The sequence below is a fragment of the Scomber japonicus genome, chromosome 8, assembly GCF_027409825.1.
Source record: "Scomber japonicus isolate fScoJap1 chromosome 8, fScoJap1.pri, whole genome shotgun sequence".
NCBI lineage: Eukaryota > Metazoa > Chordata > Actinopteri > Scombriformes > Scombridae > Scomber > Scomber japonicus.
Window position 1 is genome coordinate 9,618,874 of NC_070585.1, and position 23,842 is coordinate 9,642,715.

Genomic DNA, 23,842 nt, shown 5'->3' on the forward strand with positions numbered 1-23,842 from the left:
AAAGCTATAGGTTAAATTTCCACCCTTCTCCTGCTAATTCATATCCCCAGCTGACAAACAGCAGGGCTGAGATCAGAGTGTAGAGGAGAACACCTGCGCTGTCTGACCGGACTGCGAAGATAGACGCGGAAGATCACTGACTTCCACACCTGCCCGTGGACCTATGCCACACACACACACACACACACACACACACACACACACACACACACACACACACGCACACTTGATTGGGTTTCCTCGAGAGAGAGCCCTCTAAGGCCGCTGCTGAGGAGGTGATGAAAGTCAGGGAGCGTCCATTAAGCGTGTGAGACAGCCTTCACAGTGGGTGCGGATGAGGGGTTTAAGTGTTTTCAGTAAGGAGCCACAGACCACCTGGAGGAGGTGGAGTAGGTGGAACAAAAGCATCTGTCTCAGGGCCAGGTAGTCTCCAAAAACATCGGTTAAACAAATGCCAAAGAGCACTTCTGGGCATCAGGTATCACAAGTCAGGATTTCCAGCTTGTTTAGAGCGATGACCTTCAAAATGTCAAAAAGAAGAAAAAAAAAAAGAAAGAAAGAAGGGGGTGGTGGTGGTGGTGGAGGGGAAGGGGAGGGGGGGTTATGTTGTTAGATTTGCACAAAGTCTGCTTTTCATGGCCACAAAGGTAATGGCAACGAGCCCTGCACTGAAACTCCAGTATCATTGGATGTATTGCAACACCAGAAAAACAACTATGGCAACTTTTTCTTGGAAAGATGGGACCGGACAGGAATGAAGACAGCCGCACACACCCTGTCGATCACTTCTGTGCTTGTTAAGATTTTTTGTGCGAAGCTAATGAAAGGTGAGGAGTGACAGTATATTTCCAAAAACAAGCTCCACAATCTTTTTTTTTTTTCATGTCATAATAGGCATGCACGGTGGACAGGGGATGTCCACGTGCATGCCAGGTTATAAAACACTCTGGGTGCTGTCATTAATCGACGACAGAAGCGTGTTGATGTTCAAGGTGTGCAGGTGGGAAAGTCCCACAGTATCACGCTGTAGACAAGAGAGAGTTGGCAGCGGGGTTGACTCCGTGTATTGAGACACCCCCCTGGCTCGCCATCACACACGCGCTGAGATCACAGGCTGAGCTTTCATGCTTCAACACAGATCTGCTCCCAACCGTGAAGGAAACTGTGCACAGATACGAGATAGTGGCTTCTTAAAAATAATTCAGCTGGAGTTCCATCATCACCTTTTTCTGTTGGTCAAAAAGATGCGACACAGTAAGACAATCTTCCTATGAGACATATTTAAACTATAGGTTCACAGTTTTTCCAAGTCTTGTCTTCAAATGACAGTGAGGTGCCCAAATGATGTATGTAATCATTCCTCCTGTTCATACTGACCATTAGTGGATCTCTTCATCCTGTACTCACAATGTAAGTGATGGGAGGCAAAATTCAGTCCTTTTTTTTAAAGCAAAAATATATTAAACATTTATCTGAAGGTAATATGAGGCTTCAGATGAGTGACATAAAATATAATAAAATAGAAATCTGTCTTTGTGTCTCAGTGGAAAGTGTTTTTCTGAATTTGGAACTAAAAAGACTGAAAGATATTCATTTGATTTGACTAATTTAGATATCTAAAGCTTCATATTAGCTTCAAGTCAACTTTTAAATACATTTATGCACAAAAGGAGGCTTGTGGATTGTGTCCCATCACTTGAATTGAAAGCATTTTAAGGGGTGAAGGAATGCATGAACAGGAAGAATGATTACAAGAAGAAAAAAACTCACATTGACATTAATTTGGGCTCCTGACTGTAGTGTTAGCACAGACTTTAAACATTGTGAACTTGTCCTTTAACATACACAGGTAGAAGCAGTCTGGAAATGAGATGTGTGCTGTGCTGCCTTGACTTCTACTGTTTAACACGACATTTCAACAAGACCACAACCCTGAAACTGTCAGCACAGGTTACTTAATCCTTATCGCTCCGACCTCCAGTTTTATACAGCTGCTGAGTCGATGGGCTCGAGCTAAAGGTCAGATTTTATTTGGCCCTGATCGTGTTGTTGTGTGGCCTCTTCGTTCACAGGATCCAGGAGGGGAGCTTTGAAGTTTTATGTGTGCATCAGGTCTACGACTTGTCCCTCAGCATAATGATGTCCATAAAGAAAGACAACATTGATCTTGTAAGCAGGTTTATATGTTTAAACTCTGAGAGACAAAAGGTAACCAATAAAGTTAGTTTACTAAAAGTAAAAACCTGGTTATGAGTGGACACAGTGACAAACATACAAAATATCTTCATCTCTGATTGTTGGCTGAAATAAAATAAAAAAAAGCATGCTGATCACATTCTGATAAATTTATTGTTTGACATGAATAATTAGCTTTCAGTTGGTTGACTTTAGATTCTGTTTGTGACATGTGTAACAGTAGTTTGGATATCAATACCAAATCAAAAAGACAAAGATTTCTTTTATAAAAAATTGAAAACTGATTCACAGTTGCCATAGTGATAAAAATGCATTTGGGGGTCTGTTCCAAATTTTGCCAATATGTTTCATATGTTTGCTCATATTACAGTAAGTTGGAGCTTTTCTCAGGATAAAAGTCATAATTGTACAGTCAGTGTCTGAGTCTTTACATAGGTGATACAGTTTCTAGTGGTTTTTTTCTATATTGCTTGTACCTAACTGTAAAAATATATTCTCAAATAAATAAATATATAACATAAATATATGTATCTAAAATGAATAAATAAATTGTTACACTTTGCTCTTTTCAAACAGGTCTACACAGGTTAAAAAAACAGATTTCCTTCAAAGTCCTTCTGAACAAACTCTCTGACACCAAATCAAAATACCATCTGTGTGATTTTCCCACAGACTCCACGTCAGCTGACATCTCCATCCGACCAGAGGAGATGCTCTCTGACCGTTCACCTCTGTTTCCCATTCGTCTCCTATTCCACGCAGGTGCTTCTAGGGTCGTTCGTCCTCTGAAACAAATGGCCCCCTCATGCTGAGCGTGCAGGCTGACAGAGTCAGACATTGTAGCCTGCCTTGCTGGCTGCTGAGAGACATGCCTTTATCCCTGCTGGTCGGGCTGCTGTCCACCAGCCTGCACTGGCCACATCCCTGCCTGCGTCCCCCCACTCTCTCTCTCTCTCTACTCCCTGCCTGTGAGGGCTTCAGCAGCTATTCCTGATCTGGACCAGGCCTCCACAGGTCTCAGCTGTGTCCCAGGATATCCCTGTACAGTTCTGGCACACGATCGGGGTCCACAGGCCTGGGCAAGAAGTGTGTAAATTTCTGGTGTCGCCTGGATTTAGTCCCATCCCTTGGTGTCCCATCTTTATTTAATGCCACAAAGTACCGAGTCCCTTTTTCTCCGTGTTTGTAGAGGTTGGAGGAGTATGTGTTGTACCAGTTCTCTTCAAACTGCTCCCTGAAGACGCATTCAGCTGTGAGCTTTTCCTGAAAACACATATGACAACATAAGAGAAGTTCCACCTGATGATGCAGAAGTAGAAAAACTTTGTATTTCTCTCCCTAAAAAGCAAATTCTACAAATATGAGGACTAAAAAAAAGGTATCTGTTCATCAAAAATGATGATTTGGGCAACATGAATAAGCAAAATAATACTTACTGAGCCATACAGCTCTCCTTTGTCATTCATCCCCAGATAGCGTCCACTGTCCACCCCTCTAATGCTTATCAACCCAACAGCAAGGCTTATGAATTCCAAAATACCTGCAGAAGAATAACACAGTTGTTCAGTACAGACTTTGACAAAGATGAAATAAATTAGTAACTCAGTTTTGGTGCAAAAAAATATCTAAATGAACAGACATACTACAGCACTACCACTCTGATAACTCATGTTCACTTTCATTCTTGCTGGTTACCTTTGATAATCATTTGTTTTGTTAGAATAAATAACTGTTGCGCACACACGCACAGACATACACACACACACACACACACACACACACCCACACACACACACACACCCACACACACACACACACACACACACACATATAAAGTGTATAATTTTTTACCAAATCGACTGTGGTCCTTTCTCGTCCCTTGCACTGAGCCATCCGGAAGTATTTCCAGATGAAATCCAGTCCTGCAGTACAACTGTCTCCTTCTGAGAATCCCTTTGAGGTGCGTTAAATCCGCTGGGGTGCTCCGAGAGAGCCTGTCCCCAGGTATGAGGTGCTCCCCGAGCAGGGTCGGACTGTCTCCGAGAGGGGTCAGGAGGAAATGGGACCCGGCGTGAACGATACCATCGATGCCGTGCAAGACGCCTCCAACTTCCCCCAGAGCAGCAGCAGCAGCAGCAGCCATCTCGGCAAAACCACAGCGGGTAAAGTTCAGTGAGGAGGTCCGGAGGGAGCGCTCTTGCGTAGTAGGCTACCTGGTTGCCACTGTCACTTATTGCATGTTTACGTCCAGCTCCTCCGTCACTTAGCACATGTCCCCGTTGTGCAAGGACAAGCGTGGGTTTCTCTCCCCTGACATGAAACACTCACCAAATCTCCGTTTCTGGCTGCACCGATTTCTCCTCTTTTTTTTCTCCCTTCTTCTTTTTTTTAACGTTGCGTCTTCATCAGCTGGAGGTGGGCTGCAGACAGTTTGCTGCTCAGAGAGCCCTCATGTTGCATACCTGTTCATAGCGGATGGTGATGCCTCAGCGGGTCCGTGGAGGAGACACGGCGGAGCAGGAATGAGTGAGAAGGGGGCTGAGTAAACGCTGCAGTGCAGGTAAAAGGAGCTCCTGGAGATTTTGCGCTCAAAGTGGCAGGGGTGGTGAGGCAGGTGCAAAACCACAGGACTAGTAATGGGCGGGGCTGTCACAGTTCAGACGTGCCCTGGCAGGGATTTTTTTTTCCTTCTCCCAAAGGCATAAAATAAGAGAGTCATAAGGGGAGAGAGAGTTGATGTTAGTCTGTGAGCTGATACTGAGCACTTACATCACGCAAAATTCAAATGAAACCTGTAAACACAACATGTAACACTCTTCAAATTCACCCACTTTAAATGAGACACAATTTAGTAAATATTTCTATGTTTATTCTAAATATTTCAACATGTTCCTTCAGTGTCATGAATCTGACGCCCTTTAATCCCACAGTCACTTGAAATACCCACGGCATGTCTCGCGAGCTCGGAGTAGCAGCAGCAGCAGCAGCAGCAGTAGTTATCGGTTACGACACCTTAGTGTAAACAACCATGGCTGCCCTGCGCAGGCTTATCCGCTCGTTCACTAGCAGCTCCGCAACAGGGACGTTTACGGCGGGGAAACAAACATTTTCAAAGACGACAAAACCACTGAAAGTTGTCGCGGCCGGAGCGTGTGTCACCGCCGTGGCCGGTGCCGCTTATTGTTACTACTGCTCGGTGGTCGGTAGGCGCCCGGTACTGACGAGCCATGTCGAGGCTCGACTCCTGCATCTGACTTTACCGTCAGTTTCAGCCACCGACAAGGTACAGTGAGATATCTTTAGTGACAACACTGAGTTCACATAGAGTCAGACCTATAGACTCACATACTGCCCCCTAAACCCCCGCAGTCATGTTAAAAACGATTCAGAGTCAGTGTCGGTATTTATGACATGGTAACTACAGCTTTTGCACGTCTACCACATCTATAATGACATCATTTCTTTCACGTGAAATTAGCCACAATAATGATGTGCCGTGACTACATGGAGCTATCCGCGACCTTTGGTGCTGAAATGGCAAAATGGTCAAAGGCGTCTTAGATCACGTGACCTAACAGCTACCATAAAAAACCAAAGATTCAGTCTGCTGTTCTACTTCAGCGCTAACCTCATGCAATTAAAGATACAGTGTATATGTTTATTTATGTCAACATTTATATTTACATTTTAGGTTGTGGACAATATAACAAGAACACCTGACTGTAAGATATAAACTAATACAGTAGCCTGGCAATGTATAACATCTTTAGGAAGCAGTGATCAGCTTTTGTTGATATCAGAGAGTTGACAGACCAACTGGAGAGTGAAGTGTATTGAAATATTTGGGGCAGTGTTTGAGGCCATGTTTGTGTTGTTGGTGTTATTAGATGAGATGCTCTTGTTATTTTGTCCAGTATCTACAGACATATAAACACAAGAGTTTAATCAGCTCATCTTTTATATAGTCTCAAAAATCCAAACATGATGAGTAGGGCTGATTATTTTTGATATTGGCTAACTTATTCAGTATTTATTTAAATAAGAGATTCATTATTTAGTCTATAAAACATCAATGTCAAGAGGAAGTCTTCAGATTACTTGATTTGTTTTACCAACAATCGCAAACCCTGAAAATGAGACTTACTGATTAAACTCTTTATACTTGAAATGGACATAAAAATAGGAACACACTAAATGAAATAAAAAAAACAACAACACCACAAACTCTGGCCTGGAAAAAAATAATCAACACCTTTCTGATACATTATCAACAACAACTGAACACTAAAGGTTTTCCAAAGGTACACAAGCCCACACATGCAATGCTAAAACCAGCAAATGTTGGCACATTGGCTTGATAAATGTCTTAAACAATTAATCTTTAGTGTTCATTGCATGACTTCATATTTAATAACTAATTCATTAATAGATGATTTAATCTAGCAGTAATTATGATCTTTATACAGGTTTTTGCAGCACTGTTGTAATTATTTGCATTACAGCAGGTGTTGAATATTTTGTCCGTATTACACTCCAGGAGTTCTAAATCTCTTTAGCTCAGACATGTTGACATGTTTCGGGTATTGTTGATAAGAATTTCACAGATCACTGGAGGTGTGAACAACCATGTAAACATGTGAACCAGGTCTGGTTTGCACATTTCCCTCCTGAGAGCAGATTCCTTATTTCAGATCTGCAGTTAGGAGGGAGCTAACCTTGACTGGTGTCCACAGGCAGCAGGAATCCAGGGACACAGGAAACTGGACACTGGGTCTTGGCGGAGAGGTTGACATTTGATGAGAGGCGGGGGTGGTTAGAGGGGGTTTAATGGTTAAGCAGAGGGGGGCACACATTCCCTGGGTGTTTGCTCTGTGCCCAGTGGACCTGGCACCGTGCCACCTGACAGAGAGATCCACTCTGTCTTCACCAATCCAGCCTTCTGATCTGGCTGGGTTTGAACAGTTGTAGGGACATTATCTGGTGCACAGGGATGAAAAATAGGGCTGACATAACACGCGCCCCATTACTGAATTAAAGTATGGGCCTCTTTGTTGTTCCGTGTGAGCGAGGCTTTTCGTGACAAGAAAAGCTCCCGTGGATTTCATAAAAAGCATCTTTCAGACAGTATTATCACTGCCGATATGATTTGCAATATTTCATGAGTGTGTGTGTGTGCATGTGTGTGTTTACAGGCTAGGAACTACGGCCTGGATGATGGAGACGTGTACATGTCGTCCCATGAAAACAGATTCCGTCTGTTCAGTTCTGTGGAGTGTGAGGGCCAGCTTTACATGACGCCACTCAACTTCATCGAGTCTGTCACGCTGAGCGAACCCAAGAGTGAGTGTGCTTCATTACTCAGCTCCCTCCCAATACACCCCACATCCTCTGCAGGAAAAAGAAACAGCACTTAGTCCATTAATCAATTAGTGAATTGAATGCATTAGCAGTTCTAACTTCTATAGTGAGTTTGCTATTATTTTTTTATCTCTGGGTCCTTGACTGTTCATCAAGAAATTTGAATTCATCACCACAGGCTTTTTTTCTTCAAAAGAAGAAATTAATCAATTAATTGAGATACTAATTAATATAATAGAATAGACTAATTATTAATGAAGTCAGTCTGTAAAAGTGGTTTTATAAGACTGTAATATGTTATATGTTTTTTAAGTTTGTTTTTTAAAATGTGTTTTAAACCTTTATTCATTGTTTTTTTGGCCACTTGGTGGCAGTAAAACATGGACTTACTGTTATATTTTAAAGCTGATGTAGCAAATGAATCAGCAAACAGTTGCCTATCTACTAGGGATGTCCGTGATTCATGGATTATCTATTAATTTATAAATTAATCAATGATTTAATTAATCAGTGATTAATGATTATCTATTAACATATTAAATGATAATGCAGAAGATGAGAGACGTGAAGTGTAGCAGTTAGAAATTGTTGTGTAGCTTTGCTGTTGAGTTGCGTTTGCTTATGGCATAAACTGTAAAACAAGCGCACCTCCCTGCTGCCTGATGAAGAAAACAACTCTACTCACTGCAGTGGTCTAGCATAAAGGAGTTGTTGTCTGGTGGCTGTCCAGTTTACCTAGTTCCCTGAGGCCCATGCTAATGCTAATTCGCATGTTGTAGAGAAGCAACTGCTCGGTTTACGCAGGCTGAGTGTCAGTTGTCAGTGTCAAGCAGTACTCTAATTACAAATGCTAAGCTAAGTAAATCAAAACTGACGTATTGAACTGTATCAGTGACACTCTCTACTGCTCTGAGTTTAAATGCATTTTAATGTGAAAAGATTAAGACAGATAAAGATGAAGTGACAGTACGTGTACATCTGTTCCAGCTGAACAGCTGTTTCCAGCAGGTGTGCACACTACTGTATAAAACCAGTCAGAACCTGTTTAATACTTACTGGAGAAAGTTACAGGTCACAGATTTACTGTTGATTAAGGAAAAATACATCCACCATATTTGATAATTTATTAAAGATTGATTGGTAATGAATTGTTAGCATGGCCGAATATTGATTGAGGAAATTGCTTAAAACTTGCATCCCTACTATGTACACATCTGGAGACACAGAGCAACATAAGCATTCATTAGCATGCATGTGTCTAGAAATCTTTTTGCTCTGTTTTTGGTGTCCACCAACTCCTGAAAGATATCCTTGGCTCTTGAGCTCCTAAATGCTCCACTGTCTTCACTGCTGTTTGACAGTTTGTGAATAGTGGGGTGATTATTTTTGAAAATTCTCTGTCATTCAGTTATTGTCAATTTAAAAATATTAGGGCAGATTTAAATGTTTGCTATGAGTCATTTTGTATGAGGTGGCAGCCCATCTTTCCTCAGTGTTCCTGTGCTGTAACTGTGTGTGTTTTTCCTGTAAATGCCACACAGCCTGTTTAATCTTTGCACTCTGTGGATAAATTAACTACATCAATCAGCAGCCATTTGCTTAATTACACTTACGTCAAGTCATCAGATAAATCCCTGTCACTTCATCCATCCAAATATTTGAGATTTTTAAAAGTCCCAGTGTTGTTTCCTGTAAAAGTACTTGTTGCTGTGGGCCCGTGAAGTGTCATCGGACAATAAGTTGTGGCTTGAAGTGCTTCAGTCAAAACACCTGCATAAAGATAGACATCTTTACCAGCAACCCCACTTTTATGGCCCATTTATATGGCAACAAACCCGAGACCCAGAGAGACCAAACAACGCTGCATAGATGTCATAAATGTAATGATAAGACATTCTGATTACCGTGATTGTTTATGATTGGCAGTGTGTGACCTGCTGTAATGTTTTGAACACGACTTCATCGGCACACAAAGTCCGCACTAATATAATAACATGCATTAGGTCATTACTCTCTGCGTCATGGCTAATATGTTGCAATAGAGAAATCATGGTGTCTTATGGTTATATTGGGGCTTAAAATAAAAAAAAATTAAATTCCTTCATTCATTTTAGGGCGGTTTGGACATGACGATTGCATCATTGATGGTTTACTTTCAGAGGAAGCATATCAGCTAGAGAATGACGGATTTATGGACGTGAAGCATTAAAGTGTATGAGTAATCTGGAAGATTCTCTGCTCCCTTTAAAGAAGTTGTAGCGTCTCATGTTTGAGTCAAAACCTTAAAGTGCTGTCCCTTAAATTATTCATATCAGCTCCATAGGCTTTACAGGTTATGAAACATTAATTGAAAGTGTCATATTCGTGCTTACATTGAGAACAATATCACCCTTTAATCTTCACTTACTCACTTAGACACCTCACATCGGTGGAGTGCAGGCGATCACATGGCTGGCCGTCATAATCCTGTTTTCAGACGCTTTAAAAAGTGTCAGCAGAGGGTTATTGCCGCTGTTATCGATGTAATTTCTCAGCTAGGTGTTTTTACGACGTCTCCATCTTATCTTCTGCTTTATTGACCATCGGAATGCGTTCATAGGGATACACAGCTTGTGTTGCCATCCACATAAACACTGTTTTCACTTTTGTTTCCTTGTTGTTTTGTATTCCCGTTATAGTCCTCAAATCTGAAAAGTATTATCGTAAGTCACAATAATATACTAGAATATAAACTAACAGTTTATTCCTTATTTCTTTAGGTAAGACGACATGCAGGAAGTCCTTAACAAAAAAGGTGAGCTGTATTTGATGCTCTTCACATATCCTAAGAGGTAAATAAATACTCAATTAGAGAAACTCTTCATAAAAAAAAGACTCTTATCTCTTCCTTTTTGTAGAACTTGAGGTGAATCTCTTCTTTATCTGTGCAAAACCTTTAATTACTGTAATGCCAACAACACTGCATTGCACTGTGATTTGCTGGTGTACTGAGGATTTGGAAAAGAATGAGTGATTTGGGATTTTCTTCTATTCTTGCAGGAATTAGACAAGATGCTGGCTGATACCCCACCTGTTTGGAAAGGATCATCTAATTTGTTTAGAAATCTTCGCGAGCAAGGTAGAGTAACACCTCTTGTCTGTCACGATGTGTTGTAGCTGCGCACACAAATCCCTTGAGTAGAAGTCATTCCCTTCTATGCTTTAACGTTTTATGTCATGTTATGTTATGTTATGTTATGTCCTTTGGTTGTTTCATTTGAGCTCTATTGTGCATAACATTGCTGTATGATTCAGATCCAGCACAGTGTGTGTTGTAAATGCTATCTTATCTTTCCATCAGTCTGGTTACATGATGTAGATTTATTCTCAAGTGACCTTTGCAGGAGGGCCTGGTCTATTGATACAGCCTGATCCTCCCTTATTTATGTAATAAAAACATCTGATACTGCTTTATTTTACAGGTCTATTATAATAATTTCCCAAGAAGCTTCTACACAATAGCTACATAATTTGGTATTACAAAATAAGGGAATTAGGAACTTTCTTGAAAGAAAAAGTAAATATAAATTTAACTTATAAACCGATTTACAGTATATACTCTCCTGAATTTCATATTTTTGCATGCTCTCTAGCAGTTCACTGGGGAAAAAAAGAAAACCTTTGAAAAACTATTGCAAAATGAAACTTAGATATGACTTTTGCAGCACTTTATGTGACCATTCTAGATTAAATCACAGTATTACAAGCTGTGGAAATGCCTCCCACTGCTGATAATAAATCTTTTTCTTTCCTTTTCCCGATGTTTCCTTTGTTTGTGTAGCTAAGTGCCATGCATAACATGTTTAGAGTGATTAGTAAATCATTGGATTAGTCAGATGACAGAAATAAATCAGCAACTATTTGACTAATTGATTAATTGTTTAAGAAACAAAATGCTACAGCAATGCTTTCAGTCACTTAATTTGTGGCTGGGAGCAACTCAAAGACATTACCTTGGGCTATGGGGCAATGTGATGGGAAACTTTCACTATTATCTGGCATTTAATAGACAAAACATGTAACTGATTAATTAAGAAAATATTTGTGAATTAATCAATAATGAAAGTTGTCATTTGGTGCAGCCCTAAAACTTTTTAAAGATCTTTATGGCTGTGTGTCTTCTAAGCCGTAGCTCAACAAATCCTGACTGATAGGGAAAAGAGGCAACAGGACTTGCCTTGAGGACTTCTCAGGCCGTCAATATGTCCGTTGATATTTATTGCACTGACTCATGTGTGTGAGCACTGGACTCAGAGCCTTCGTGGTCTTATTTCTCTCAATCCTCACGGCACTCTTCAACTATAATAGTAACGTAGGATGAAGAAAATGAAGTTGTGAGTGTGAGCGGGGATCTTTTTAATTTTCCCACCTGGGCCTGCACACTCCCTCTCAGTGGGTCAGACGAACCAGTGGAGCATCAGATCTCACTGTTCTTCTCCCTCCCCTGTTGCTTTAGCTAAGTGCCAATGCTGGGATTTGGGGCTTTTAATCCTGCTGTTAAACGTTGCGGCTTTGTCAGGAAAAAAAGGACTGGATTGATCTGTGAACAAAGCGCTGCTTTAGAGAATGAGGGAGCTGTTTGAACCCAGCTATGTCGAGACATGTCCCACTGGCCACCCCCCTGATCACCACGGACATTATGAAGCCTAAGAATGGCATTGGATTACATCTCCGGGACTGCCACTCTGTATGAAGTGTTTCTGTGGAATTCTTTGTATTGTCTAACAACATCTACTTGAGCTCAGAGGCTGAGCTGGAGGGAGGAGGGAGAGGAGGGGTGGGCTCCCTCCAGGAGTGAAGGTGTGTGTGGTATTGGTGAGACATGGCTGGAATCTTAAAAGTTTTTTTTCTCTCTCTCTCTCCTCAACTCATTTAAGCTTTAAAGGCTTTGAAGCTAGAGATCTGTTGTCATTATAGGGCCGTACCTGCCAAACAGACAGAGCTGGGGTGAGAAGACGGAGCCCTTTGTTGTGGGGAATTATTACATGAACTTTGCCTAATGGCACGCATTGCTAATTTTCTTTTCACACCTCACTTTATGTGTTTCACTAGCTTCCATGTCATCCTATTGACAGCTTAGTTTCATCTTCTAGAGGAGAAAAACTTGTCTTTACATCTTAGTTTGGAGTATTTTTTCCCCCCCTCAAGTGCTCCTTTTTCTGGAAATCTCCCTGCAGCAATCCCCAAACCTGAATTCTTTTCCCATAACACCCAGAGCAGTCACCCAGAACTATCTGTGCTCGATTCTCTATCTTCCCGAGCAAACAAAAGCTTGGGAATGCTTTCAGAGGCAGAGGGGAGAAGCCTCCTGAGTCGACTGAGATGGCTCCTGACACTTACTCTTCCCTTCTCCGTGTCATACAACAAAGGGAGCTGAAGGACACGACACAAAAACCTGAATCGGCCATTCTCAATCAGTGACAGATCACTAGAGAATGTATTACAACTTGTTACCCAAACACGATCAGAAGCCGTAGGCCTTAAATTTGTTTGGGTTTGTGTCCGGATAGGTCAGCTCAGTTGTAAAGCCTGTGTTTGTGTGAGGGGAACACCAAGCATGAAGTAAAAGGCACCTTTTGAGATGTTATCAGTGAGCAAGAGAAGATTACTCTTGTCTGAAGGCGTGCACTGTTTCTTTGGATGGCTTATTCATCTGGGACACGACTTTGAACATCTGTAAACACCTTGGGCTAACTGCTTAGTGGTGTTTGATGCTGTCTTGTGTGCAAAAAGGAACATTTTGGTTTTTGTTTCATGACTAATTGTTCTATCTGTTCAAAGGTGTCATCAGCTACACGGAGTATCTCTTCCTGCTCTGCATTTTAACAAGTCAGTATTTATTTCAACTTACTTTGGCAGAATTAGTTTGGATATGTTTAACTTTAAAAGATAAATGTCTAATATAATTCACTACTGTTTTATTTAAGAGCCTCAAGCAGGATTCAGGATTGCTTTCAACATGTTTGATGCAGATGGGAATGAAATGGTGGACAAGAGGGAGTTCTTAGTGGTATGAGCTTCATCTTGATGTTGTGACATATGAAAATACATCAGATAAGTTATGTTATAGTTTGCATAACTTATTATCTTCTTACCAGCTTGAAGACATTTTCCGTAAGAAAAAGGACAGAAAGGAAGTTACTGAAGATGGGCAAAGATTTGATCAGCAGGTATGAATTGCTTTCACATGCCTTTATATTATTTTCCAGGTTTAGTGCTTTAAACTTTTTTCACTGAGGTCAAAAAATCAATCAATGCAGATTTAAAGCTGTAATGATAAATTGATAGCTATGTGTAATTTCAAAGGAGTCAGTAGTTAGCTAAGAAGCCACAGATCATTTTCACTCTACTCGTTGTTATGGTGCAGACACAACAGGCAGCTGTTTTCATTAAAAAAGCTCTGATAAACCCACTGACCAGCCCCAAACAGCAGACAGACAAAGTTGTCAACTTGCTGGTGAACATAGTGATGCCAAAACAAAGCTAAAATGGTCTGAATGTTGGACTTTAATTTCTTTGGTAGCCAGAAACAGTCAGACTACAGATGAGTGCTAATGAAGCCACGTATATAAAAATGTCCCCACTTCCAACTACTATGCAAAAATGAAGCCAAAATATCTCCTCCCTGGGAGCTGCCATCTTGCTTGTGTAATGTAATTTGGAGCCAGAGTCTGCACGGTAGAGTCAACCAGCCAAAATCAGCCGGATACTTGCAGCTGCAGATGGTAGTGAGTCAAAAACCAAAACATGCATTAGTGTTTTCCATCAGAAATTGCAGCATTCACTCAGCTTGTCTGCCACACCTGGCGGAGGTTAGTGGGTGGCTGTCAATCACAGCTGTCAATCATGATGTCATATAATCAAATAACTAATTAAAAACAAACGTGTCGGAAGAATGAGCACTTGAACAAACATGAGTGTGGTAAGGACTATCTAAAAAGACAGAAACCATCTTTGGGATAAATGTATTTGACGTGTACTTATGTCCCCACATCTGCTAACATGGAGAGAGCAGGATTTATTGGCTATACCGCAGCCAGCCAGTAGGGGGCAATCAAGATGTTTTTTGCTTCACTCCTGGGGAGCTGTTATATTGTTCATCTTTAAACAGTCAATGGTATTAACAGACAACTGTTTGCTAACAGATAAGCTTTAGCACATTAACTTTATAAAATAACAATATGTTGTGTTTACACCTTGGTGCTGCCCCTGAAAGGCCAAACTACCAATTACAGCAGCTTTAAGACATTGGTCTGCACCGTAAATTGGAAGAAATTTAACTTGGCAGTGATTTTGCATGTAACATAATGTTCCTAGAGAGAACACAGACTGCACAGAGGTGAATGTGGTCATACAAGGTAAAACATGCCTGGGGCTTTCATCTCTTTAGGGCAGTCTTATGCTGCATGCAGGTGGATGTAAACAGGCAGAGCTGAAAAGCACGATAAGAGCAACTCTTTGAGGTCTTATCGCACAAAAACAACATGGAGGAGCTTACTCTGCTGGGACAAATGTTAGCATCTCTGGACAGTTTTACATTAATCTGAAGCCCATATAACCATCAAAAAGATCATTAGAAAGGGTACTCTAGATTTGGAAATATAATGATGCCTTGCAGGAAAACAAAGCTGAGGATGGAGACTCTGGGTGCATTCATAAAGCTTAAGAATAGGAGGACTGATCTTGGATCATGGGTAAAGGCATATCATATAAACCTGATGGCTACGACTTAACAATCATTTGAAAGCTATTTCAAAACATCTTTCTGTTCTAAAATACTTGATGAATTATGCATGATTTTTTCTCTTTCTGCTGTGTTTTTGTCACCTATGCACATTTCAGAGCCTGCAACTGTACGGTCAACGTAAATCCCAGCCTCACAGTGTATTTATTGTTCCTTTCTCCCCTCTGTTCTGCTTGTTGCATGTATTTTTGGCATGCAGTCTGCCTGAAAATGTTTTTGCACAGTGAGTTAGCAAAGAAAATCTGTCTCGGGGACTGACACCACCCCTATCTGTCTCTGTTAAAACCAGATAACCTCATTCACATTCATTGAAATTGAAATACATCATTGCCTACTACAACATTATCTGACATATTGTCTTTGTGCGTGTGTGTGTGTGTGGTAGTGCAGGCCAGATGATTTATGTACTCACCTTTTGTCAGCGTTGGGCGAGAGATTCCACTTCAAAAAGCTCTTACCTGAAGACTGACAACGTTTTCGCCCAGACCCCCATGTTTTATTTTTACAGTTTCTTGAGGAGTGGTATTTGGGCTCAGGTTACCTTTTGTGATGGGTTTGACCATGAAGATGCCAGTCATAGAGGAGAAGCAGTGCTATGAAAAGCACTCAACGCACACACTACAGCTAACGGAGGGACAGACCCATCTTTTCAGGGCGCCGTTTGAAGACTTTACCTTCAGGTGTGTCTTTTTTTGTTTTGATTCCTTCGGCATTACTGTAGGAATCTTTACAGCAAAAGTTCAAAAGTCAAATCTTTTCAAAAAAAAAAAAAAAACACATAACAGACATGTCTTTAGTCCTGCGGTTGGGCTTTCCCCAGCATATTCTAATTACAAGTGTATCAAGATCTTTTCATGGGATGAGATGGGAACGGTGCGGCGCATTAAAGAGTTGTTCCGTAATTAGTTGCGGGATCATGTCATAAATCTTTCTCTGGTAAAAAGCGATGAGGCGCAGAGGAAGAGCTGTTCAGACAGTTATCAGCTGTCTCACGTTCCCCCTCAGGCCTGGGAGATGAAGAAAAAAAAACTGAATAAGATAAATAAATATTAGGAAATGAAGCAAGCAGTATTTAAGAACACGTGTCGAGAGTGGCTGGCTGTCTCTTGTTAGTTTCTGGTGTGCTCACGCTGCTTTCGATTGAGGTGATGTCGAGACTTGAGAGGAATCAAATGAAAAAGCAGAAGGCACCAAACTTGGTTCAGTTTATGAATGGGAGTGAGAAATCTGGGTTTCCTTACACTATTTGGAACACAGATTCTCTGTGATCTTTTAGAGTGAACACAAAACCAATTATAATCAAATTGTTGTTGACAGTTGTGTGTTTGGTGTAGCTGTAGTTATAATAGCTCCACAGCAGCAGGGAGAGTGAAGAGAGTAGTGTAAACTGTAATAATAATAATGATTGGTTAATCCAAGATGAGCAGCATGACCTCATTGAGAAAAATAGCACAGAGTGGCTTCTTTGTTCCAGACAGCTTTTTTTATCACATCAGAAATATTATATTTGAGCTTTGAGAGACATATAAAAGACTAAAAGTGTTCCAGAAAAATGCATATGATCAATATCTGACCCAATTTCACAACAGTGAGATGGAAGGTGTCTGATAACCTGCATTTACCTTGCATCTTAGCATCAAATGATGATGTATTTCAGTTCAGGTAAACCCAGCATGAATCATCCTTCAGGTCTGTCACCCTGCATGCTTTGGGCATGTGTTAGCTGTGTCGGCTCAATGCCCTGCATGCATGACTGCAGAGCAGGCTCATGTCAGGGCTGAAGGGCCTGCCAGATACATGGGTGTCAGCTTCGGTCTGTTTCTGCCTGTTTGAGTGTGGATAAATGCCAGTCAGTCCTTCTGTCTCTGTGGACGGCATGCTCACCTGTCTGTGCTCTGTTACATGTGTCAGATGCTTCATCTCCTATCTAGTTTTACCTCTCCACAGCGTCCCTGTTTGATGTCTGTCTGTCACCTTCTCCCTCATCTAACATGCACCAGATTTATTTTGTCTTCTAACAGCTGTGCTTCAACTGCTACCACAGGTCCTTAAAAAAGACAGTCAGCATGTGGAGGCCCGGGGCATGTGGGATGTTCTCAAACGCGGCACAAGTCAAGTTCTGTTTTCTGATCTCACTGAGGTAGTCAAGCCTTCTTCAAGATGCTTCTACATGACTTTGCTCTTACGGCATACAGCATATCATGTATTGGCTCACTATCATTTTGTTTCTCATTTTGGAGGTTCTGTGTTAGTGAGCACAGTGGAACACGTTCTTGATTTATACACCACCTTTGTTAGTAAGAATACATATTAAAAGAAAGTTGCTCTTATGTTTCCTGTAACAGAAGCACATCTGCACCAAGGCCTTGTAGCATGTTTGATGAATCTGCTCCATGGCACGTACTTGTATCATGCAGAAAATGGGAAATAGTCGCCTTCTGTTTGGTTTCAGGCACATTAACCATTAACTCTGAGTAATTATTCAATAGCTGAATCTGGGCATAGCTATTAACTAACATCTATACTTAAAGCTTACAGCATGGTTAAATAAATGTCATTGTTAATGTTTACCTGGTTAGATACACAGAGCTGCTGGAACAGAGATTTTGTGCAAATTAACACAAAGTTTGGCAGTAATCAGTTGTGCATTGTGGATTGCTGCATTTATGTGTCTTGTACAGAATAATGACATGTAAGGTGGATAATGAAAGCTATGAGGAAGCATAATTTAGTCTTTTTTTTTCTGTGATAGCACGTGGATGAAAAAATCGAGACAACTCTGCTGGTGCACTTCTTTGGGAAAAAAGGGAAGGCCGACTTGAAGTTTGAAGACTTTTACAAGTGAGTTTTGAAACCTTTTGTCTGCTCAGTGATTGATCATGACTTCCCAGGAAAAATGATTATCGTACAGTGCACGGTAATATACACCAATACAACACTAAACACTAAACCTGTTGTGGTTTTCTTAGTCACCATGTTAAGTGTTCCTTTGTGCGTGCGAGACTCTGGTGGTGGCGTTTCCTGTCAGCGGCTGTCGTCCTCTCCCTCCCCCCCCCTCCAGGTTCATGGACAACTTGCAGACAGAGATGCTTGAGATAGAGTTCCTCTCCTACTCCAAAGGCATGCCCACTATCAGCGAGGAGGACTTCGCTCGGATCCTTCTGCGCTACACCAACGTGGTCGACATCAGCGGATACATGGAGAACATTCGCCACAGTATACCAGATGAAAAGGTGCACTATTTCTCCCCCCGAGGTTCAATTTGTCACCCTGAAAGCAGACAACTGCTATTCCTCACAATATGATACACAGAACAATGATGACTACAAAATGTATAATTAAGTGCTGAAGTGATAAAGGAATACAGTACATTTAAAGTATTTAACTCCAACAGATCAATAAAAGAAAATACATATTGATAGTTAGTAACCTTCACAGGTAACGGTAAGGTTTATTTATGTGTTTTTTTGTTTGACTAGCTGTTACCCTTTCTTCCAGTCTTTATGCTAAGCTAAGCTAACTACATCCAGCCTTCAGCTCCATATGCACAGGCATGAGAGCATCCGTCTCTTTTCACTCTCAAGAGAAAAGTGCATGAGCTAATCCCCCAAATGTGACCTATTCATTTTCATAGGAAAACAGTGGAAAAAAGGCTTTCCAATTGGGTCACAGAAAACACAGAATGTGCATGTGGGAAGAGCCATCAAATGTAAAAAATGTGATTTGCTAAATATACTAAATAGCATGAAGAACACAGACACACACTTGGATCAGCAGCTAGTCTGGATTGCAGCATGTTTGAGCTTGGCAGTCTTCCTCAGGCAGCACCGATGCTGTTTTCTTCATCATTTACTGCCTCTATTCATGCATATATATTGAGCATAATTAATTTTCTCACTGTTTTGCATTTGGCAGCTCCTTTCCTCTTTTTTTTGTTATGAGACCTATTCATTTAGGAAAAAGGGAGCCCCAGTGTGTTAAATTTCAACAGCACTTAGTGTCATTAAAAAGACACTTAGCAGTATTCCACAACACTTGAATTGCAGCAGTTTTGTATTAATTTTTCTGGAAACATAGTTTACATAACATAAATACTCTACATGCAGCTTTAACTATTAAGGTTTGTAGGTATTTGGTTGCATGTGAGTATGTGAGTACTCTGTTTCTTTTGATTCTGCTCTGTGAATAAGCCGTTGAGTGAAGCATCCTCATTTTAGCTTTAATTTGTTTTCCTCCTCGGCACGCTGACCCACATGAAAAGACACCAGCAGCTCCTCAGCCGCCTCGAGTAGCGTGTTGCTAGATCTCCATTGATAATCAAGTGGGTCTCATCATTAGGCTGAGAGATATTTTATGGCCCTCGCCTTGTTAAAACAGCAAAGCGTCACAGATTAGTCATTACTCCCAGGCGTGTGTGTGTGTGTGTAGCCTGTTTGGCGGGGCCCCGGGCAAGAGAAGGAGCTAGTAGCCGCGGGATGGTTGAGTGGAGATCAATAGCCCCAGTGTTTGAGTCATCAGCCAAGCCTGAGATGTTTGGGGATTCATCACTTTTGTTTTTGTTTATTCAAGTATCAGGTTAATCTGCCTTAGAAAAGTCTGCAAGCGGCCTGACCTCTTCCCAAAAGCTACAATCCTCCCCCAGCTGCTGACAGCTCAGCGTGTCCATACTGCGCAGGGAAAATCCAGCAATGTATACTTTGTCTGTTTGGGTGTGTTATCTATCTGATGGCTTCAAGGTCCCACACACACACTAAAGGATTCCCCCTCAGGATGAAAGAAAGCAGATTATGTATTGTGTGGACTGGAGCGCTATCCTTCGCTCCGAGTGTTGACACATGCAGCCAGTTTGTTTCATGCGGCGACTATAATATCTCATGTTGTAGATCACAAGATTTATGTTCCATGAAATAAATGCCTTTTATTGTTCCCATCTCTTTGCAGGGAATCACCTTCGAGGAGTTCAGAGCTTTCTTCTTGTTCCTGAACAACCTGGAGGATTTTACCATCGCCATGCAAATGTACAACTTTGCCAACCGCTCTATTGGTCAAGGTAACGTCGAACACTGATTCTACAGCTGAGTTAATGGATTTAGGCGAGTTATGGTCTAAAGCAACTTTTAAAAACTACAACCAGTAATTTAAATGTCATATTAGTGGAAATGTTGAGTGGAGGTCACCTAATCGACTGTTTTTCTTCTCCCTCAGAGGAGTTTAGCCGCGCCGTCTATGTGGCTACGGACATCAAGCTGACCCACCACGTGGTGAACACGGTCTTCAAGATCTTTGACGAGGATCACGACGATAAGCTCAGCCACAAGGAGTTCATCGGCATCATGAAGGACCGGCTGCACCGCGGCAAAAGGGTGAGACAGCTACAAGATGTTTATCTTTGTTTTATGACTCTGAAGGGGACAGAAGAGATGTGCCCACTCAACTCTCCTCCTCCTCCTCCTCCTCCTCCTCCTCCCTCGTGAGAGCAGCTTCTCAGAGGAACTGACCAGGGGTAAAAGCAGCACACAGGTGTCGCTGATGTGAAAGATACCAGCATTATCAGTCTTTCTTTCAGCTACTTCTTAATGTGTCATCTGTCCGGGCAAATATGGGTAGAGCTGCCAAAAAAAGGGTTCAAAGATGGAAGCACAGATGCAAAGTCAGATTTACCGCAATAAAGGACACATAGGAAAAAAAGGGTGGATGCTGAACTCAAAAACACGTTTATTCTCAAAAAAGAGTACTTGTACAAAATTAGTAACACTTAAGCAACAATTAGTAACACAAATAACCCCTTTCCTGCTTAAATATGGCTTTGAGGAAGCACTAATTATGAGTTTTTTTTCTTTTAGGTAGTGGTATACTTAAACACCCTGTACCATAATGTCTAAATTACCCTCTGCCACTTTTTATCACTGAAACACATCTCACCTCTGAGTTAGTGATTATTGTGAAATTATACTGCCATCTAGCGGGCCGTCAGGGAATTGATCTTCTCATAATATTTTCCCTTCTGTTTCTCTGTTTCTCTCTCTCTACACACACACACACACACACACACACACACACACACACACATATATATATACTCTCAGGGCGTCAGAGTGGAGGAGAAGTTCACCTCTTTTAGGTCGTGCTTGAAGAAGACGCTTTCAGGCAAATAGGTAAGTTTTTTTCCCACTGTCAGCGTTCTCTGAAAAATGAGGTGACAATGAATATGCTATTTTTAAAATGATGATTGTGCAGCTGCAAAAATGTAAAATCTTTTTTTTAAAACAGCTCCCTAAAAGAGCTTCCCATGCACACTGTCCCAGTATGTAGTCAGTGTTTTCAGATGCGTTTGAGGCCTACGCTCTCCTCACCCAAAGCATCGAGTTACACTGTAATATTAATGCCTGATCAACTGCCACCAGATACCAGCTTAAGTCTGCATACATGAGCAGCAAGCAGTGCAGTTTAAAGCCGTATAAATGTTTCAAAGGTAATGCACCTCTGTGGAGAGGGCTTGATAATCTGCCATGATAATACATGATAAAAGGACTTGAGCTGCAATATCTAGAGAGTGTTAAGTGAAAACAAACACTAATAAACACTATTTAACTACAATTGTTGTGATGTTTTGATCAGGATGGAAGTATTCTCAATAGTCAATATTTCACTTTCATATGTGTAACTTTGTCAGCAGTTAAAGAAATAGTCCATCATTTTCTAGCCTGGCTCTGTCCAAAAGTGACAAAATCCACCCGACAATACATCTGAAGCTAATTAATTAACATATAGTTCAATTCAGTTTCATTTATATAGCAACAAATCACAACAAAACACATTGAGCAGGTCTAGACTGTACTCTAATTTAATTTAAAGAGACCCAACACTCCCCCATGAACAAGCTTTTAGCAACAGTGGCAACCAACCAAAAGCAGAACCAGCCTTTAAGCCATCTGCCTGTTATCTCTTTTCTAGAGAGTTTAAAACGGACATGTTGTGGTTTTATGGGGGGGTCATGTGTGAACTATTTCTTGGTAGGGACCAATGACTTCCTGTAGTCTTCTTGGTGTTTAACAGACAGATATGAAAGTGATATTCATTTTCTCATCTCAGCATGAAAGTTCCCAAAATGTCAATTCCTTTAATATTTTTGAATGATTTGTCAGAGAATTTTTGACTTTTTTCTTCAGTTCATGTTTTTTTTTTTTCACCTCTTACCTTTTAATAATTTAGTAAATGTGTGGAATCTCTATATATACGGTATGTGGGAACAGTTAGAGGTTGCTGCTTGTTTAAAACTAGCTTTGGATGCTGAAAATGCACAGCTGTGGTCACTGTGGAGAGAGGACCCAGATATTTTTCTGCATGCTTGCAAAACTTGTGCTCCATGACTATTTCATTAAGAGGCGTAAGATGTATTCTAGGTTTTCAGTACCTTATTTCTGGTCTATAATACGCAAGAAATAATTGCCTGCAGCTCCAGTGCTGGAATGATACAGATTATTAATCATACTCTGCATTCACTGGATTTTAATTGATCTTTTTCTCTTTGTGTCGTCACCAGGTGAAGATCCCAACATCAGTGCACATCTTACAAACTGGATGAACTGTGCCTCCTTCAAGCTTTCTACCACGATAGAAGAGTTAATGCATGTTGCAGCATCTTATTTCACTATGTTTTAGTTTTACAATAAACAGGATGTGGTTAGCCTCATGGGAAGCTGTTGAAAGAGGTGACCCATGATGAATGTAACAAGGAAATCCTCTTAAGTCTGTTGAGAAGATATTACACTATTTATTGATCCATCTACTTGTAAATATATGTATCAGTTGATTGTTAACACTGGTTTTATTTATTTATTTATTTATTTAAAGGCTCTACTTTGTCTTAATACTGCTCTGCCAATGCAATTATCTTTTCTGTATAGCGGCAGCATTGCTTATATACGTGTTCCTGTTGGCAGCCCCCCCCCCCCCCCCCCCTTGTACAGATCAGCTTAGGACAGCACCTCCCCTCCTCCTTCTCCTCATCCTCTCTCCGAAAGCACCGCAGCTAAAATCCTCCAGGACCACCCACCCCCCCCCCCTCCCCTCCCCTCCCAGAGCCAGCAGGCCTGAACACACTTGCTCAGTCTGTGTTTCTCACTGTTTAAATATAGGCAGCTAACAGTGTTAATCATTTCTTACTGAAGAGCACTTTTCATTCTCTTGTATTAAAAAAAGAAGTGCTATTTCCATGGCACCGGTAGGAGTTCCCTTTTCTATAACTGAATATGAAGAATAGTGAAGCCATACGTTTGTCCCACTCGTGGAACACACAGCTTAAATTAGTGTCGTATTTAAAGGAGCAATATGTTAAAAATGACCTTCCCTTTAGGCTATATAGGCATAGTCTACACTGTAAAGATATCTGCACTGGTACTATTTGTTATTGAGAATTTTTAATGACTTGTGTCCTGGTCTGATGTTTGCTTTGGGTGGAGTTAATGTACTGAAAAATACTGAATGAAGGTAACAAAATGTGAC

General features: G+C 41.0%; 2 protein-coding genes across 2 annotated transcripts; one reads left to right on the forward strand and one right to left on the reverse strand.

Moving 5' to 3' along the window:
• Positions 1-2,330: 2,330 nt before the first annotated feature.
• On the reverse strand, positions 2,331-4,639 carry fgf20b (fibroblast growth factor 20b). The gene is made up of 3 exons (XM_053324390.1): positions 4,048-4,639; positions 3,633-3,736; positions 2,331-3,459 (listed from the first exon to the last, which is right to left on the reverse strand). The coding sequence occupies exons 1-3, from the start codon at positions 4,337-4,339 to the stop codon at positions 3,214-3,216; spliced, it is 642 nt and encodes a 213-aa protein (XP_053180365.1). The 5' UTR covers positions 4,340-4,639; the 3' UTR covers positions 2,331-3,213.
• A 585-nt stretch (positions 4,640-5,224) lies between these two features.
• Positions 5,225-23,311, forward strand: micu3b (mitochondrial calcium uptake family, member 3b). Its single transcript, XM_053324397.1, has 15 exons — positions 5,225-5,479; positions 7,389-7,548; positions 10,329-10,348; positions 10,594-10,672; positions 13,375-13,422; positions 13,521-13,603; positions 13,692-13,763; positions 15,436-15,477; positions 17,382-17,477; positions 18,090-18,178; positions 18,399-18,570; positions 20,279-20,387; positions 20,543-20,700; positions 21,424-21,492; positions 22,881-23,311. Exons 1-14 carry the CDS (start codon positions 5,225-5,227, stop codon positions 21,490-21,492), a joined length of 1,452 nt encoding a protein of 483 aa, XP_053180372.1. The 3' UTR covers positions 22,881-23,311.
• Positions 23,312-23,842: the final 531 nt, after the last annotated feature.

Coding starts and splice junctions, on each gene's coding strand:
- fgf20b (XM_053324390.1), bottom strand. CDS start 4,339: ATGGCTGCTGCTGCTGCTGCTGCTCTGGGGGAAGTTGGAGGCGTCTTG. Junction 3,737..4,047: donor AAAGGACCACAGTCGATTTG/GTAAAAAATTAT, acceptor ATTCTTCTGCAG/GTATTTTGGAATTCATAAGC. Junction 3,460..3,632: donor AAGGAGAGCTGTATGGCTCA/GTAAGTATTATT, acceptor ATGTGTTTTCAG/GAAAAGCTCACAGCTGAATG.
- micu3b (XM_053324397.1), top strand. CDS start 5,225: ATGGCTGCCCTGCGCAGGCTTATCCGCTCGTTCACTAGCAGCTCCGCA. Junction 10,673..13,374: donor TAGAAATCTTCGCGAGCAAG/GTAGAGTAACAC, acceptor ATCTGTTCAAAG/GTGTCATCAGCTACACGGAG. Junction 20,701..21,423: donor GGCTGCACCGCGGCAAAAGG/GTGAGACAGCTA, acceptor ATATACTCTCAG/GGCGTCAGAGTGGAGGAGAA.